The sequence below is a fragment of the Amyelois transitella genome, chromosome 25 (genome assembly GCF_032362555.1).
Source record: "Amyelois transitella isolate CPQ chromosome 25, ilAmyTran1.1, whole genome shotgun sequence".
Lineage (NCBI taxonomy): Eukaryota > Metazoa > Arthropoda > Insecta > Lepidoptera > Pyralidae > Amyelois > Amyelois transitella.
The window spans coordinates 6,622,754-6,639,407 of NC_083528.1; the positions used below are offsets into that span (position 1 = coordinate 6,622,754).

At 36.4% G+C, this 16,654-nt stretch overlaps 1 protein-coding gene across 2 annotated transcripts; it reads left to right on the plus strand.

Moving 5' to 3' along the window:
* Nucleotides 1–101: 101 nt before the first annotated feature.
* On the plus strand, nucleotides 102–16,097 carry LOC106136524 (ubiquitin-conjugating enzyme E2 H). 2 transcript variants are annotated; one of them, XM_060951681.1, is made up of 6 exons: nucleotides 102–307; nucleotides 5,616–5,692; nucleotides 7,732–7,844; nucleotides 8,273–8,327; nucleotides 10,854–10,982; nucleotides 11,308–16,097. In XM_060951681.1, the coding sequence occupies exons 1-6, from the start codon at nucleotides 255–257 to the stop codon at nucleotides 11,493–11,495; spliced, it is 615 nt and encodes a 204-aa protein (XP_060807664.1). In that variant the 5' UTR covers nucleotides 102–254; the 3' UTR covers nucleotides 11,496–16,097. The 2 variants fall into 2 exon arrangements, with proteins under 2 accessions (XP_060807664.1, XP_013192552.1); XM_013337098.2 differs by lacking the exon at nucleotides 8,273–8,327 and having other exon boundaries at nucleotides 7,732–7,899.
* The last annotated feature ends 557 nt before the right edge of the window (nucleotides 16,098–16,654 follow it).

The following is a 16,654-nucleotide window of genomic DNA, read 5'->3' on the forward strand; positions in this document are numbered from 1 at the left end:
TCATCTTACTAAAATTACAGCTTATTACATCAATAACGTTTATTTAACTAGTTATTTCTTTTTCTAATGGCAACATCGCTTCGATTACACATCACCTTCGAAATTTTAGTCTACGGTTTGTGTCCATTGTTTTTCTACAATGTTATTTTTCTGACTGCTGCTGGTGGACGAAAAGTTGATCTCGCTGCGTCGAGTGTGATTTTGTGCTAGTGTTCGTGCTCGATATTGTGATTTATTCGAAATAGATCACGAAGATGTCGTCACCGAGCGCTGGGAAACGTCGCATGGACACAGATGTCATCAAACTGTATCCTTTCTTTGTTATCGTTACTACAAAGACCTATTGCGTTTGAGGGCCACCATGTAAATAAGTGGCAAAGGGCTATCAGCTGATTGTCACGAACCCCAACAAAATCGATATGGGTTGTATGTATGATTGGTTTAATTTGCGATGACAAATCTCTTTACTCTTAAGGAGAAAATTATGAAGAGTTTCTGTGAGAATGATTCCATCAGTGAAGATATTTGCATGAGCGTGCATTCTTTGTGTCCCTGTGGGCCTACGTATCTATATATAACACGTAGATAAACATGTACGGGACGCTAACGACTCGACTCTTCCGTGTCTAGCGGATTGTTATTTCGTAATTCGTATGTAGGCCATGGTCTCAATTGCGCATTTTTACCAGTGTTATGGCCTCACGCGCTTTGCATGGATTATCCTATATTAGAATATGCATAAGTAATACACAACAAATAAAAGAAACTGACAAATCATATCTACAATTTTCATAGATAATTCAAAATTCATTGTTTTTTTTTTAATTTGTGGGGACACTTAATTTTTTATAATAAATTTATGCCAATATTGAAGGTCAATTTTTAAAATCCTTGCTTGACCTGGACATTGGAAGTATTAATAAAAAACTAATTTATCATAATATGTACTAAAGTCATTCAGTTCATTGTTCTGTTGGTATTTTGCCAAAGAAGAATGCCCTTTGAGGAAAGAGGCGTGATTTTATGTATGTATGTATGTATGTAAGAATGCCCTGAAGTTGTAAATAGAAAATCTCCATAATTTGCACAAACAAACAAAAAAAAAAAACTTAATTTTGTAATCTTGTTTATTTTGGCAAAGTTATAGCAATCTGTTATGATTCATTTTTTTAGCTTTATTGGCCTAAGCATTAAATGGAAAGAATAAATATTTACCATCTGGGGCTGGATAAAATAACATTCTATTTTTTTTGTAAAAAGTTGTTTTTTAGATAAGCTTACAAACAAACAAAGTTATAATAATATCAGTATAGATACAATTTCAACCTTATTTATGGCCATGAGAAAATAAAATAAAATAGCAGGCATACATACATAGGTACCTAATGAATTTTATTATTAACCAATATGTATTTATCTCAGAAATGTATTTTTTTATCTAAAGATTTTATTTTTATTATTTTTATTTATGCACACATTGACAGTTGTTGTAGGCAAAAAAAAAAAAGAATGATATATACTTGAGCAATAAATACATTATTGTAGCTGTGGGTGATATTGTATATGAAAATCTCTGATTAATATAAGTAGTACTAATAATAACAACTAATTTTTCATCTAGCTGGGCTGGCATGGCATGTGAGTCATTTTTATCACTAATAAACTATCGCTATCCAGTTTCACAACATAATAAAAAGCTAAACAGCTTTACTTTTTTTGCACGTGCCATGAGTGAAAAGTTGTATTTAATAATAAATAAAATTTATTTTCTTAACAATAGATTTTATCTTTTTTAAATTACATAACAAACCTACCTTTACTAAGTAGATTACTGTATTTTTTTTTTTGAGAAACTTTATTTTGAGAGTCAGATAAACTTGTTAGTCATAGGTACACAAAATTTGTTGTTTATATATAACTTTATTGCACAAAAAAAATGTACAAAGGGCTGACTTAGTGCCTTTTGGAATTCTCTACCAGTCTAACAGATTGTTAAAATATAGTTTTGCTAGATAACTTATCACATGAAAGTTGTAAAAAATAGATTGTTACATTGCGGTTACATTACTATTAGTTAATTGCAATTGCATAATATGTTGAAACATCCTTTTCTGCAAAATTTTTGTGTTAAACATAAAAACTAATTGAAATAAATATAACCTAAGCTATAATTGTAAAAGAAAAATAAAATAATAGTGTATATTTTTTTTTGGGGTTGCCATAAAATATTCACATAAATATTTTTTAAATTGACAAAAACCTTAAACTTAATCTTGAGGCAATGTCATTAAATTACATTAATGCTCATGTTACAGGTAGGTTTGGACCTAGGGACCTTTTCACTTGCCGCAATTCTTAACTTTAATTATTTTTCTTCATCCACATTTATCCAATCTTTTCATCTCTCATGACTAGTCACTTTAGGGTATTCTGGGCTAAGTATGCCAGAGCGTCCCATCGGGGCTGTCCCCGGGCTCCTCTCCAGAGTGGTGAGGATGTAACCGGGACTAAAGCCAGGAGGAAGAAGAAGTTAATCGTAATGCAGATCAAGGAATAGAGTAGAATCAGTGTAGGAAGCACAAAATTATAATTGAATTACATCATTTACAAATAAGGAAAAAAAATTACAATCAATAGATTTTTTGTTTGAATTGTTTCCGCTTACACCGCAGATGGTGTTAGTGACCTTTAGGTAGGTATCGCGCAGAAAAAGATTCAATTAGTAGTATCAAAAGCCGGCACAAAAGTTGAACTAAGATGGCCACTAGCTACAGCTGTAACTCTTAAGCAGTATAGTATATACAGGGTAGGCAGAGACTACATCTTGTCATTTGCCAAGATCCCCGCATACTTCCGCTTCGTCCACCGGTTTCGGGTACTCCTGACTTGACCTGACTTGACCACTACGTCGTCCCATCCTGATTAGATCAAGATACGTTCGTCCAGGGCTTCCCATTTCGACTTTCCCATACACACTCTCCGTAAAATGTAACTCAATCTGTTTTCATTTATCTTTTTTCCGACTCACAAAATTACGCTCGTCTGGCTTTTGGTTGCCTTGCCGTGTGGATCCCGGCACCAATAAAAAAAAGTATAGAACCACTCCGGATGGATGTCGTAAAAGGCGACTAAGAGATAGGCTTATAATGGGATTCTTCTTTTAGGCGCTGGGCTAGCAACCTGTCTCAATTTGAATCCCAATTCTATCATTAAGTCTGACAGCTGAACGTGGCCTGACGAGTCTTCAATACTGCTTGTTCTGTCTACCCCGCAAGGGATATAGATGTGATTAAATTAATTATAATTTATTTTGAATATTTATTTTCTTTTATATGTATTGACTAGCTCAGGAACTACTGGTTGAAAAATATTTTTTCAACCAGTAGTTCCTGAGATTAGCGCCTTCAAACAAACAAACAAACTCTTCAGCTTTATAATATTAGTATAGATGTGGCACATGCAATGCAATCAAGTAAATGCACATTATATGCATTCTAAATGAGAGAGGTTACCGATTATTCCAAACGCTTTCTACAATCATTTGGCAATCATTACTTCAATATTTGTACCGTAATTACATTTACAATTGCGCGATGTTAGATCTTTATCTAACTTTGGACGTTGTACAACAAATATTTATCGGATATTCGCATTTATTGCCGAAGCGTAAAGATTTAATTAACCTGAATTGTTTGCAGTTGTGACATTCAATTTGTGTATCAACGGATTCTGTTGTGTAATCCGTGTGGTTCCCGGCACCAATACAAAAAGAATAGGACCACTCCATCTCTTGCCCATGGATGTCGTAAAAGGCGACTGAGGGACAGGCTTACAAACTTGGGGTTCTTTTTTTTAGACGATGGCAAGCAACCAGTCACTATTTGAATCTCAATCCTATCATTAAGCCATATAGCTGATCGTGGCCATTCAATCTTTTCAAGACTATTGGCTCTGTCTACCCCGCAAGGGATATAGACGTGACCATATAGGTATGTAGGTATGTAATTCGCTATCTTTTTATAACTTTGCTAGTTGCGCCCCTTGGCCTTGCTATCGTGGGAATTTCAGGATAAAAAGTTACCCTAAATGTTATTTTAGATTTACTTACATATATAAAATTCTCGTGTCACAATGTTCGTGCCCGTACTCCTCCGAAACGGTTTGACCGATTCTCATGAAATTTTGTGAGCATATTCAGTAGGTCTGAGAATCGGCCAACATCTATTTTTCATACCCATATACCTAATGCAAAACAACGTTTACATATGATCCTGGATCGGGTGAGTCAGGTTTTACACGAAGCGACTCCCGTCTGACCTCCGCAACCTTTGCAGGGGAACCTAACCTATATTGCATCATAGTTAAGTCCATTGTTCGATGTATTTATTATTAATTCTAAACTATAATTTGTAAACTTCAACCTTCATGACTTACCATCCATACCTATCGATTTTATGCACCTGTCAACAATTACGTACATAATGAAGTGCCGTGCCGTGTGGTTCCAGGCATCAATAAAAAAAAATAGGACCACTTCATCTCTTTAACATGGATGTCGTAAAAGGCGACTAAGAGATAGGCTTACAAACTTGGGTTTTTTTAGGCGATGGGCTAGCAACCTGTCACTATTTGAATCTCAATTTTATCTTTAAGCCAAAAAGCTGAACGTGGCCTATCAGTCTTTTCAAGACTGTTGGCTCTGTCTACCCCACAAGGGATATAGACGTGACCATATGTATGTATGTTAAAGTGTAGATATCGGATTTGACCCCAGCTGCATTTAACTAAGACAGATTCAGTAGACAGAGCCTACAGTATTAAAATGACGGAAGGCCAATGAATAAGAGTCTGCCTCGGTAACATGGTACGCGCGACGCCATTTTTATCGCGCGATAAAGTAACGCTATTTCGTTTTTTTTTATGATTTGAAAAGGGACAGCGATAGGGTTAATAAGTCAGGTTTTGCAATAAGAGGCAACTAGACACAATTATTTGGTTAAAAACGACGGTTTTATCAGTATCGCTAACTCGTATTTGCGAGTGAAGGAGGCAGTATACGTTTTGATAACAGAATGATAAGATTAACTCTCGTCTACAAACAGGTTTACACATACAAGCATGGCCAATAATAATAAAGATTCATACATACATATGGTCACGTCTATGTCCCTTGCGGGGTAGACAGAGTCAACAGCCTTGAAAAGACTGAATGGCCACGTTCGGCTATTTGGCTTAATGATAGAATTGAGATTCAAATAGTGACAGGTTGCTAGCCCATCGCTTAAAAAAGAATCCTGTCTCTATTTGAATCTCAATCATTAAGCCAAACTGATAAACGAGGCCCATAAGTCTTTCCAGACTGTTGGCTCTGTCTTCCCTGCAAGGAATACAGACGTGATTATATGTATGTATGTATCTCTTATCTAATTCACTTTTTAATTGTAACTGAAACTGTTAAATTGGTAACTGTAATATACATTTTAATTTTTACTATTAGTGGCCCTCATAACTCCTAGTTTTTATTGAAGTACTTTTACAGAATATACATTTTAAATGTTATTATAATGTTTTGTATTATATGCTCTTTATATATTTCCCTGACATGTAAATCCCAGCATTGAAAGTAAACACGAAGTGACGATACTCGGGGGGCTGAACGAGTTCTGCGTGAAATTCTTCGGACCGCCCGGCAGTGAGTATACTGCTTTATTTTTACTTCTTTTTTTAATTTGTAACTTCTTATACTTCTTTATTTTTACTTCTTTTTTTTTATTTGTAATTTCTACATACATACAATCACGCCTTTTTCCCGGAGGGGTAGGCGAAGACTACATCTTTCCACTTGCCACGATCTCTGCATACTTCCTTCGCTTCATCCACATTCATAACTCTCTTCATGCAAGCTCGGCGGTTTCGCGTACTCTTGGCCTGACTCTTTACCAGGACGGCCCTAATTTGATCAAGATACGTTCGTCTAGGCCTTCCCACTCCGACCTTTCCCTCCACACTCGCCTTGTATATCTGCTTAGTCAAACTGCTTTCATTCATCCTCTGCACATGACCAAACCATCTCAAAATACCCTTTTTCTATTTCTGTAACTAAGATCTTCTATTGTTTGTAATTTGTAACTTCTATTGTTTGAAATTGTAATCTATACTTAATATTATAAAGCTGAAGAGTTTGTTTGTTTGAACGTGCTAATCTCAGGAACTACTGGTTCAAATTAAAATATTATTTTTGCGTTAAATAGACTATTATCGATGAAGGCCTTAGGCTATATAACATCACGCTGCAACTAAAAGGAGTAAAGAAATAATGGAAAATTTGAAAATAACGGAAACATTATTCATCCTTGAGGGCTTCAATGATGCCCGAAATAACTACTCCACGCGAACGAAGTTGCCGGCACAGCTAGTATACAAATATTTCCTGTTAAATAGTAAATGATCCGGGTAGGTAGGAATACCTAAAATTTTCAATTGTACCGCACTAAACCAGAGTTCAAGTCGCGTCTAGTCGGCTAACGACCTATAAGGACGCGCCGTTTCGACCCCGGCACATGTAAACGACCCTGCGCGCCGTCACTGTCGGAATTCCTGTAGATGTAAACGACCCTTGCGTCTAGCCAACTTAAAAATTGCTACCTTGCATTCTGTTTTTAAAATTTTATTTATGTTCAAATTTTGTAGGTAGCTAATTATATTTTAAATTGAGGTTATCTGTTGGTTGAGGTCTCGCCGTGAATCTTTCTTTTTTCAAATTCGGATTCAATTTTTTTTATTTATGTTCAGGTATGGGAAATTTCAAACATCAATTAATAATTGCCATATCTTTTGGTTTCACAACATTGGTTGACGTCAAATAAATTTATTAAAATTATTTTTACTGCCGCTGCCAATGCAAAAGAAGCCATTACAAACTGCACTACAGCATTTTCTTCAATAACGTCAAATCACAATAAACCAAACTTGAATAAAAAATGTGGACAAGAAAACATTGTCTGGTTCGAATCCAACCTGTCACCTTTTATCAATGTTTTTTTTCAATTTTAAGTAGGTACATTGGTATATTGATTTTGAATGCTAACTAATGCTTTCATTGTGACGAAAAACACCGGTAGAAAACTGAATTTGTACGAGTAATTATGATTGTTTCAATTCTTTTTATTATATTTTTATAATTCATGTTTTGGGTGCCGTATGGTTTCCGGCACCAATAGAAAAAATAATAGGACCACTCCATCTCTTTTCCACTGATGCCGTAAAAGGCGACTAAGGGATAGGCTTATATATACATTGGATTCCACTTTTAGGTGATGGGCTAGCAACCTGTCACTATGCATCTCAATTCTATCATTAAGCCAAACAGCTGAACGTGGACTTTCAGTCTTTTGATGACAGCTACCTCTGTCTACCCCGCAAGGGATATTGACGTGATTGTATGTTATGTTATAATTCATACATACATATGGTCACGTCTATATCCCTTGTGGGGTAGACAGAGCCAACAGGCTTGAAAAGACTGAATGGCCACGTTCAGCTATTTGGCTTAATGATGGAATTGAGATTCAAATAGTGACAGGTTGCTAGCCCATCGCCTAACTAAGAATCCCTTAGTCGTCTTTTACGACATCCATGAGAAAGAGATGGATTGGTCCTGTTCTTTTTGTATTGGTGCCGGGAACCACACGGCACGGTTATAATTCAATATGTATTTATATATATTTACAGCCCCGTACGAAGGTGGTGTGTGGCGAGTACGCGTCCACCTGCCCGACCATTACCCCTTCAAATCGCCGTCGATCGGTTTCATGAACAAAGTGTACCATCCGAACATAGACGAGGTGTCCGGCACTGTCTGCCTTGACGTCATCAACCAGGCGTGGACCGCGTTGTACGGTGAGTTACATACATACATACAAACATACATAAAATCACGCCTCTTTCCCGGAGCGGTAGGTAGAGACTACACCTTTCCACTTGCCACGATCTCTGCACACTCCCTTCGCTTCATTACCCCTTCAAATCTCCCTCGATCGGTTTCATGAACAAAGTGTACCATCCGAACATAGACGAGGTTTCCGGCACCGTGTACATACATACATACATATATACATACATAAAATCACGCCTCTTTCCCGGAGCGGTAGGTAGAGACTACCTCTTTCCACTTGCCACGATCTCTGCACACTTCTTTCGCTTCATTGCCCCTTCAAATCGCCGTCGATCGGTTTCATGAACAAAGTGTACCTACCATCCGAACATAGACGAGGTGTCCGGCACTGTCTGCCTTGACGTCATCAACCAAGCGTGGACCGCGTTGTACGGTAAGATACATTATGTATGTGGCTCTGTCTACCCCGCAAGGGATATAGACGTGACTATATGTATGAATGTATGTTTATACATACATACATACATAAAATCACGCCTCTTTCCCGGAGGGGTAGGCGGAGACTACCTCTTTCCACTTGCCACGATCTCTGCATAATTCCTTCGCTTCATCCACATTCATAACTCTCTTCGTGCAAGCTCGGCGGTTAAGGGTTTTACGGTGAGTTATTTGTAATATTTAACACCCGACTTGTATAAAGGTGCCGAGTATATGGTCACGTCTATATCCCTTGTGGGGTAGACGGAGCTAAACAGTCTTGAAAAGACTGATAGCAGGCCACGCTCAGCTGTTTGGTTTAATGATAGATTTGTGATTCAAAAAGTGACAGGTTGCTAGCCCATCGCCTAAAAAAGGAATCACAATTTTGTGAGCCTATCCCTAAGTCGCTTTTAACGACATCTATAGGATAGAGATGGAGTGGTCCTATTCTTTTTGTACTGGTGCCGGGAACCATACACAGTTAAATACTTACATACAAACAAACTATTAGCCCTATCTCACACAGGTGTAAGCAGATACTATGGATTTCCACTTGCTACGATCCTTACAGACTTTTCCGCTTCCTCTACACTCATACTGACGGCCTCTGTGGCGCAGCGGTTGTACGCTTGTCTGTGACACCGGAGGTCCCGGGTTCGAATCCCGACCAGGGCTTGATGGGAAAAGAACTTTTCCTGATTGGCCCGGGTCTTGGATATTTATCTATATAAGTATTTATTATAAAATATAGTATCGTTGAGTTAGTATCTCGTTATAAAAGTCTGGAACTTACTTCGAGGCTAACTCAATCTGTGTAATTTGTCCCGTATATATTTATATAGTACCCGGTTGACCGAGCTTTGCTCGGTCTACCAGAGATGGCGCTGATATAGTTTCTTAAAACGCGGTTTTTTTAAAATGTTTATATATCTTGGGAATCGAGCTTTTCACGAACCTAGGACCTTGATAAATCGATTCCTTGAGCCGAAAAGCCCCTAATCTGTAACTTTCATGAAAATCCTTGGAGCCGTTTCAGAGATCCTGATTATATATATACAAGAATTGCTCGTTTAAATATATTAGATAGATACATATGTACAAATGTCCCGTATGTACGTACAAAGAATAGACTCAGGTGATGTAGATTGAACTAATTAATTAATTATACATTATACAATACGCAACTTGATGCCAAGCGGTCTGGCGGAGGTCGTTCGGCAGCGAGTCGTGACATAAATCTGTACAGACAGCAACACAGGAAATTGCGCATCGATACATACATAACGCCTCTTTCCCGGAGGGGTAGACAGAGACTACCTCTTTCCACTTGCCACGATCTCTGCACACTTCCTTCGCCGTTCATATTGACTTTATAGTGTCTACACCTTTTGACTCATCTATAGCATCTTACTCTTCAGCTTTATAATTATAATATATAATATTAATTATAAAGCTGAAGAGTTTGTTTGTTTATTTGTTTCAACGCGCTAATCTCAGGAACTTCTGGTTCGAATTGAAAAATTATTTTTGCGTTGAATAGACCATTTATCGAGGAAGGCTTGAGGCTATATAATATCAAGCTGCAACTATAAGGAGCAAAGATATAATGGAAAATGTGAAAAACTAAACGGAGAAAATTATTCATCCTTGAGGGCTTCAATGATGCCATTCCATGCGGACGAAGTTGCGGGCACAGCTAGTTATCTATAAGTTTGATAGTGTATGTATCACTGCGTTATTTAATTTGATCGTCATCGTATTGCGTGATTTAATTGATAAATACAATGAAATAGTATATTTTTAAAAGATAATTATTATCGTATTGTCGTAAAAAGCGACAGGTTGCTAGTATGTCGCCTAAAAGAAGAATCCCAAGTTTATAAGCCTAAGGGATTGGGAAACATCTGAACGTGGCCTATCAGTCTTGTCAAGACTGTTGGCTTTTTTTGCCTTGCAAGGGATATTGACCTGATTGTACGTATAAAAAAAAATTAATATATACGGGACAAATTACAGATTGAGTTAGCCTCGAAGTAAGTTCGAAACTTGTGTTACGAGATACTAACCCAACAATACTATCACTACATAGTATAAAACAAAGTCGCTATTTTAGTCTGTATGCTTAAATCTTTAAAATTACGCAACTGATTTTGATGCGGTTTTTTGTAACAGGTAGAGTGATTCAAGAGGAAGGTTTTTATGTATAATTTTGCACCCGTGCGAAGCCGGGGCGGGTCGCTAGTATTTTATAATAAATACTTTATAGATAAACATCCAAGACCCAGGCCAATGTATGTATGTACATTTGAGATAATCTGCCACGCAATGGATTGGCGTGATTGTATGTATGTATGTTTCTACATACATACATATCTACATATAATCACGTCTATATCCCTTGCGGGGTAGACAGAGCCAACAGTCTTGAAAACACTGTATGTTTCTACATTTGAAATATTTGATTCCCCTTTTTTTTCAGATCTTTCGAACATCTTCGAATCATTCCTGCCTCAGCTGCTGACGTACCCCAACCCCATTGACCCTCTGAACGGGGACGCGGCGGCCATGTACCTGCACAAGCCGGAGGAGTACAAGAAAAAAGTCTCAGGTACATTCCCGATTTGTATATACATACATACATACATAAAATCACGCCTCTTTCCCGGGGGTAGGCAGAGACTACCTCTTTCCACTTGCCACGATCTCTGCGTATTTCCTTCGCTTCATCCACATTCATAACTCTCTTCATGCAAGCTCGGCGGTTTCGGGTACTTTTGACCTGACCCTTTACCAGGACGTCCTTAATTTGTACAACGATTTGTATATTTTTTAATTAATTATTATAAGCTTTTTCACACTGGTCAGCGATTCGATTGCCAATGCTCTTAATACCTGTATATTTTTTTTCTCAAACTATAAAAAAACAATTTCAGATTACGTCCGAAGATTCGCGACCGAGGAGGCGCTCCTGGAGAAGGACGCGGTGACGGGCATGGGCGGCGCCACCCCCGCCTCGTCCGGCACCAAGGCCGCCAACGGCACGGCCAACAACAACGCCAGCGACACAGAGAGCTCCATGAGCGATTTTAGCGACGACGAAGCCCAAGACATGGAATTATAACGCAAAATAATAGTAGAGGCCGCTCGCTCACTCACCACTGCCGTTGTTTAATGTGGGTCGTCTGTGTTTTGTCTATGGTCTCTGGCTGTGTGTTCGTTGGTCCCTTTGCTCCGATATAGCTGTGACAGTGACGTTTGGTTGTTGTTGTTTTTTTTTTGTTTCAAATAATGAACAGGACTTTTTTGGAACTGGCTGGAAGGTTTTCAAAGAGATGTAACGCCCGATTTGACAATGCGTTTTGATTTAGAGTATTAGGCTTTTTTTAAATTATTACTATTATAACTTCTTAAAATCTGTTTTGATTTAGCTTTGAAGCAGATTTAATAACACTAGCAATAGAAATAAATATGAAACACTCGACGCAGTCTATACAATCTTAATATTACCTCATTATTCTTTCTGAATATGAATTCATTTTGTGATATCAAAGGATATCAGTCTTTTCAAGACTGATGGCTCTGTCTACCCCGCAAGGGATATAGACGTGATTATGTGTACTTATGTATATCAAAGGCTCTAAAAGTGTCGGAGATATGAGCTATCAAAATTGTGAAAACCCAGTGGGACTAGTGGGATAGACGGAAATAGTAGCTTCATAAATATATATTCATCTAACTCATTTCCTTGTTAGGCTAACTGTTAACTATGAGTTTCGGATCTTAAACTAGAGACCATAGATAATAAATATATATATAAAGCTATATGATATATATCTATAACAAAGTACAGATGTCGTGTTTGCTGCCACACAAATGTGATTCTAAAACAGATTATATTTTATGGACCACTAAAGCCAATTTTTAGATTAGAAATTGAAGATTTACTGCTCGGAGAGATAAAATTTATAGGCAGCGAACATGGCGAAGAGTGAGAAACATCGATGAATTGAAATCGGATTATTTAATAATCATTAAATTCGTGTTTTGAAAAGTCTTTAGATGGATTCTACGGAGTGCCACAAACGCTTGGACATTTGTTTTGTTTGAATCGTGGATAACACGATAAATGCGACAGTATAATTACATCTGTTTAATTTTTGGCTTTCCATAATTTTTTTTGGCCAAGTTTAGTCAGAAACATTCGAGTAAATTCTCAAATGGTTTTATTTTTCTACTAACTATAAAAGAAGAAGTAAATACATATATTTTCATGAAAATTGAGATGTTTTCAAATGAAAATTACTACACTCTGTGACAGTTTACTTTTACGAAGTTTTTTTTTCAAGGATTTTAAAAGTACCTACAATGAAACAAAGAATAGTTTACAACCTTTCGTTTTCGTCTTTGATAAGAAGGTGATACGCTTTCCTATGTGGCCCACTTTTAAAATACCTACTTGAGAAAAAAAACTTCGTGAAAGTAAAATGTCTATAGAGTGTAGTAACTTTCATTCGAAAACATCAAAATTTTCATGAAAATATATATATATTTACTTTCTTTCTTTCTTTGAAAATATAATTCAAGTTCTCAGGGCATAGACGGAGACTATTGTCCTATCCAAAACTTCATATAATTGTGTCTTTTGCGTTTGTGACAACTGTCGAATAATTATAGTCGGTGTGTTTATGGAAAGTGTTATAGTAGGTTCGTGTACGGCTTGTCTGTTTTAGTGTTTACGCTTAAACTTAGCAGCAATACGATAAGAAAAACGTGTTCACGGTAAGAGTTCGGAAAGTTAGTAACGATAGTTGGCTTTGAATTCGAGATTGAGAAATTAACGTAGGCTATATTAAATATAAATGGACATTTAAACGTTAGATTTTAACTATACTTGTAATCTGTGGTTATCACGATTTTATCATCTGTAATTTATTGGTAGAAGCTGGCAACCCGACGGGCGGGTGAGTGAGCGAGGCATAGCATTTTGTAAATATATTATCTTCTCTCCCATAGAATAAAAAGAAAAGAACTTAAATCTATGAATAACAAGTCCGTTCGGGACTACAGTCATCACTTATATCTCATAGGTATTTAATTTTTTTTATTGTAGCGTTAATTTTTAAACAAATGATGTGTCATGTTTTATTGTGTTTTTGTCCATCTCCCTCTGTGACAAGATCTACTAAATTGTAATAATTTTCCTTCATGGCAACACTTAAAGTTTAGATTGTCTATGCTTTAGCCAGTTTTATGGTCTTATGTGATTTAGTAACTTGAATTTAATCTGTGATTTGCTTTTTCCGTTCGATTTGGGAAAATGTCAATTTGTCAATGAAGAGGTTGAGATTCAATGTAAAATCAGTACTTAGGGTAAATGCGTCTCTTTTTGTCGCTTTTAGATATTTTATTTCTTAGCACAATCGTTTCGTTGTTGATTTGACACCGTCCATTTTATTACTACTTACTCAATTTCTTGTAGCGTTGATTGCATTTTGATTTGTATATGAATTAATGCCGTGTATGATATTAACGTGAATAACTCAAATATAATTAATCTGTAAGAAATCAGTACATATCTTTTCGCCCCTCCTCCATTTTCAAAACGGCGGTGTCAAACGCAATTTCTTAGGCAGTATCCACGCGTGTACACCAAAAACCGTAGCATTTTGTTCTTATGTAACTCGGTGACTCACAGCTGACGCTATGCTGATCCTGCCAATGTTGATGTTTTTGGCCGATTTTGTGGTGTTCTTTTTGATGAAGAATGTTCACCGTCACCAATTAATTATTTGCTCAACATTGTCTGCTGTTTCGCCGGCCAATTTCAACATACAACTTTTTTGTATCTTTCAAATGCATTTGACATGTTATATGTGAACTTAAATGGGTGCCACATATTTTATATCCGATTTTATTAATATATCTGTAATAAGTATTCTTAATACGTTTTCACTGCCACTGTATAAGTTTAATTTCTAACCATAAACCGATTTGAAATTGATTTTTATTTTGGTGTTCCACAAGGCAGAAATTTAGGACCTTTTTAAGGGCCAAGCACACCAAACGCAGGTCAAAAGCAGCGCAGTTTTAAAGCGGAACCGCATTTAGTTTTAATTCAAAAAGCTGTTCAAACTCGTCACATCAAATTGAAAACGCGGGCTCGCGCTCTTACTGCTCTGCCGCCGCGCCGCAGTGTGACGACTTTGAAGACTTTCCTGTATTACAACTTAGTGCAGTCCCGCTTTTAAACAGCGCTGCTTCGGATCTGCGTTTGGTGTGCTCGGGCCTTTAAAGTTTTCAATGAAATACTTTGTTAACCGAAAACTGTGTATTTACATGGATAACTGTCGATAAAAACCTGAAAATTTCAATCAAAAAGAACATCACAAAACCTCTATCACAGATCTCTAAAATGACACGTTGCGAACTAAAAGTGTTGCAATCGTCTTTAATATTAAGTCTAGATTATAAATAGTTATAACATGGAAAAATATTATAATTAAAAACATATTATATGTATCATTGAACGATAACACAAGCCATAATAATATATTTTGGTATAAGGAGTTAACATGTTGAAATTTTTGTTCTTCAAGTTGGGTCGAAGGGAAATTTAAGAATTATTTTTAGGTTATTTTAACAGTCCACCCATCTTATGGATCACGATTGATAGGTTGATCATAATGACACGTATTTAGCATCTTGCAATGAACCATTGACAAATTCATTTTTCAATTTTTTTTATTCCTCACAATAGTTACTTATTAATGATTTCTGTTAAATTAGTAATTTAGCCTTGTAATTTAGCTAAATGTCAAACACGAAAAGTACAGATTATCAAGAGTTCCTACATTTACGGATATGCGCTACTATCCTTTTTTCGTTTTATTATTATTTGACAGCAAAGTTCTTGCATTGTCGAAAGAAAGTATGTAGGTAGGTACTCTGTGTAAGGACAACTTGCATATTTGTCGCAGCCGCTTTGAAAAATCAAATCAATTCATTTATTGCATATCATTTTGTACATTTCAGTTCTAACTACTTACAATTAGTCACTAATGAGTACAAAATGAACCCCGTAGGGTACAGCAACATTATTATCGGACTTGTAAACAAAAGACACGAATTATTTAACCGCCTTTTTCTAAAACCAGATTCCACGATGCTAGGTACCGTGTTCTTATGATCCTAAGTTAAAATCTGTGGTATCGATTTAATAATATTGGAACGGAGGTGAAGATTGTCAAATTGCAATGTACACAATAAATACGAACATATTTTCGTTCTCTGCTTTAAATATGTTATTCGATTAAGGATTAGTTAGTTTTATTGTGTGATTTACATATTTTTAAATACAAATATTTATAGAAATCGACAATATTTTTATTTATATGTCATAATTGCTTAGTTGACACTGTTTTGTGTTGAGATAATCTAATTTGTGAAAAGAATTTGAAAATCTTCACTTGTAGTGATGGGGACGTGACGGGGATGTTAATTAAATTAATTAAAATTGGTAAATTCAAAATTGTAACTATTTTTTCAGTAGCCAGTCACGTCGCTATTACAAGATTTTATTATAGACAAGTTGATTTAATTGTACCTTAAATTGCTCGGGTCGTCTCTCCCATATGCAGTTAGTTATACATGTAACAAAATAAATTTATAATTCTATTTTTATTTCATTACATGTAATAATAAACGTACGTTATTTTTAACTATACTTTTGTTTCTTTTTTGTCCATGAATCTCTTCACTATGTCACTATCCCTGTAAGCATCTATTCATCAACGGTTTTCATTCAAATTATTTACAAGAACTGAACCAGAAAGGCAAAGGCACATCTGTCTAAACTAAACCCCCTAATATTCTTCGTATGCTTCCTATGATCTTGGATTGGGCGAGTTAGGTTTATAACAAAAAAGCGATTCCCATCTGACAATCCGCAACCTTTGCAGGGAAACCCACTCTTACTGGATAATACGTACATATAGTCACGTCTTATATCTTTGCGGGCTAGACAGAGCCAACAGTCTTGAAGACTGAAAGGCCACTTCAGCGCTAGCTTTATTAAAATCATATTAAGTTACAAATCCATTGCCTGAATGTGTAGTTGTTTTTCCCTCACCGTAAGAGCATCAGTTAGCACTGAAACTAATGTACATAACACAGAAAAGAGTAATTGAATGTGCCTCTACGCGCACTGTTCACACATTTGACTGGCTTGACTGACTGGCGGATATTCGCTGATTATATTAATTACCCACCTAACATTACCGT

What these genes read in the sequence shown, in the direction of transcription:
- LOC106136524 (XM_013337098.2), top strand. Translation starts at nt 255, where the DNA reads ATGTCGTCACCGAGCGCTGGGAAACGTCGCATGGACACAGATGTCATC. An exon ending in GACACAGATGTCATCAAACT is followed by an intron (nt 308 to 5,615) that starts GTATCCTTTCTT and finishes TGTAAATCCCAG; the next exon opens with CATTGAAAGTAAACACGAAG. An exon ending in ATTCTTCGGACCGCCCGGCA is followed by an intron (nt 5,693 to 7,731) that starts GTGAGTATACTG and finishes ATATATTTACAG; the next exon opens with CCCCGTACGAAGGTGGTGTG.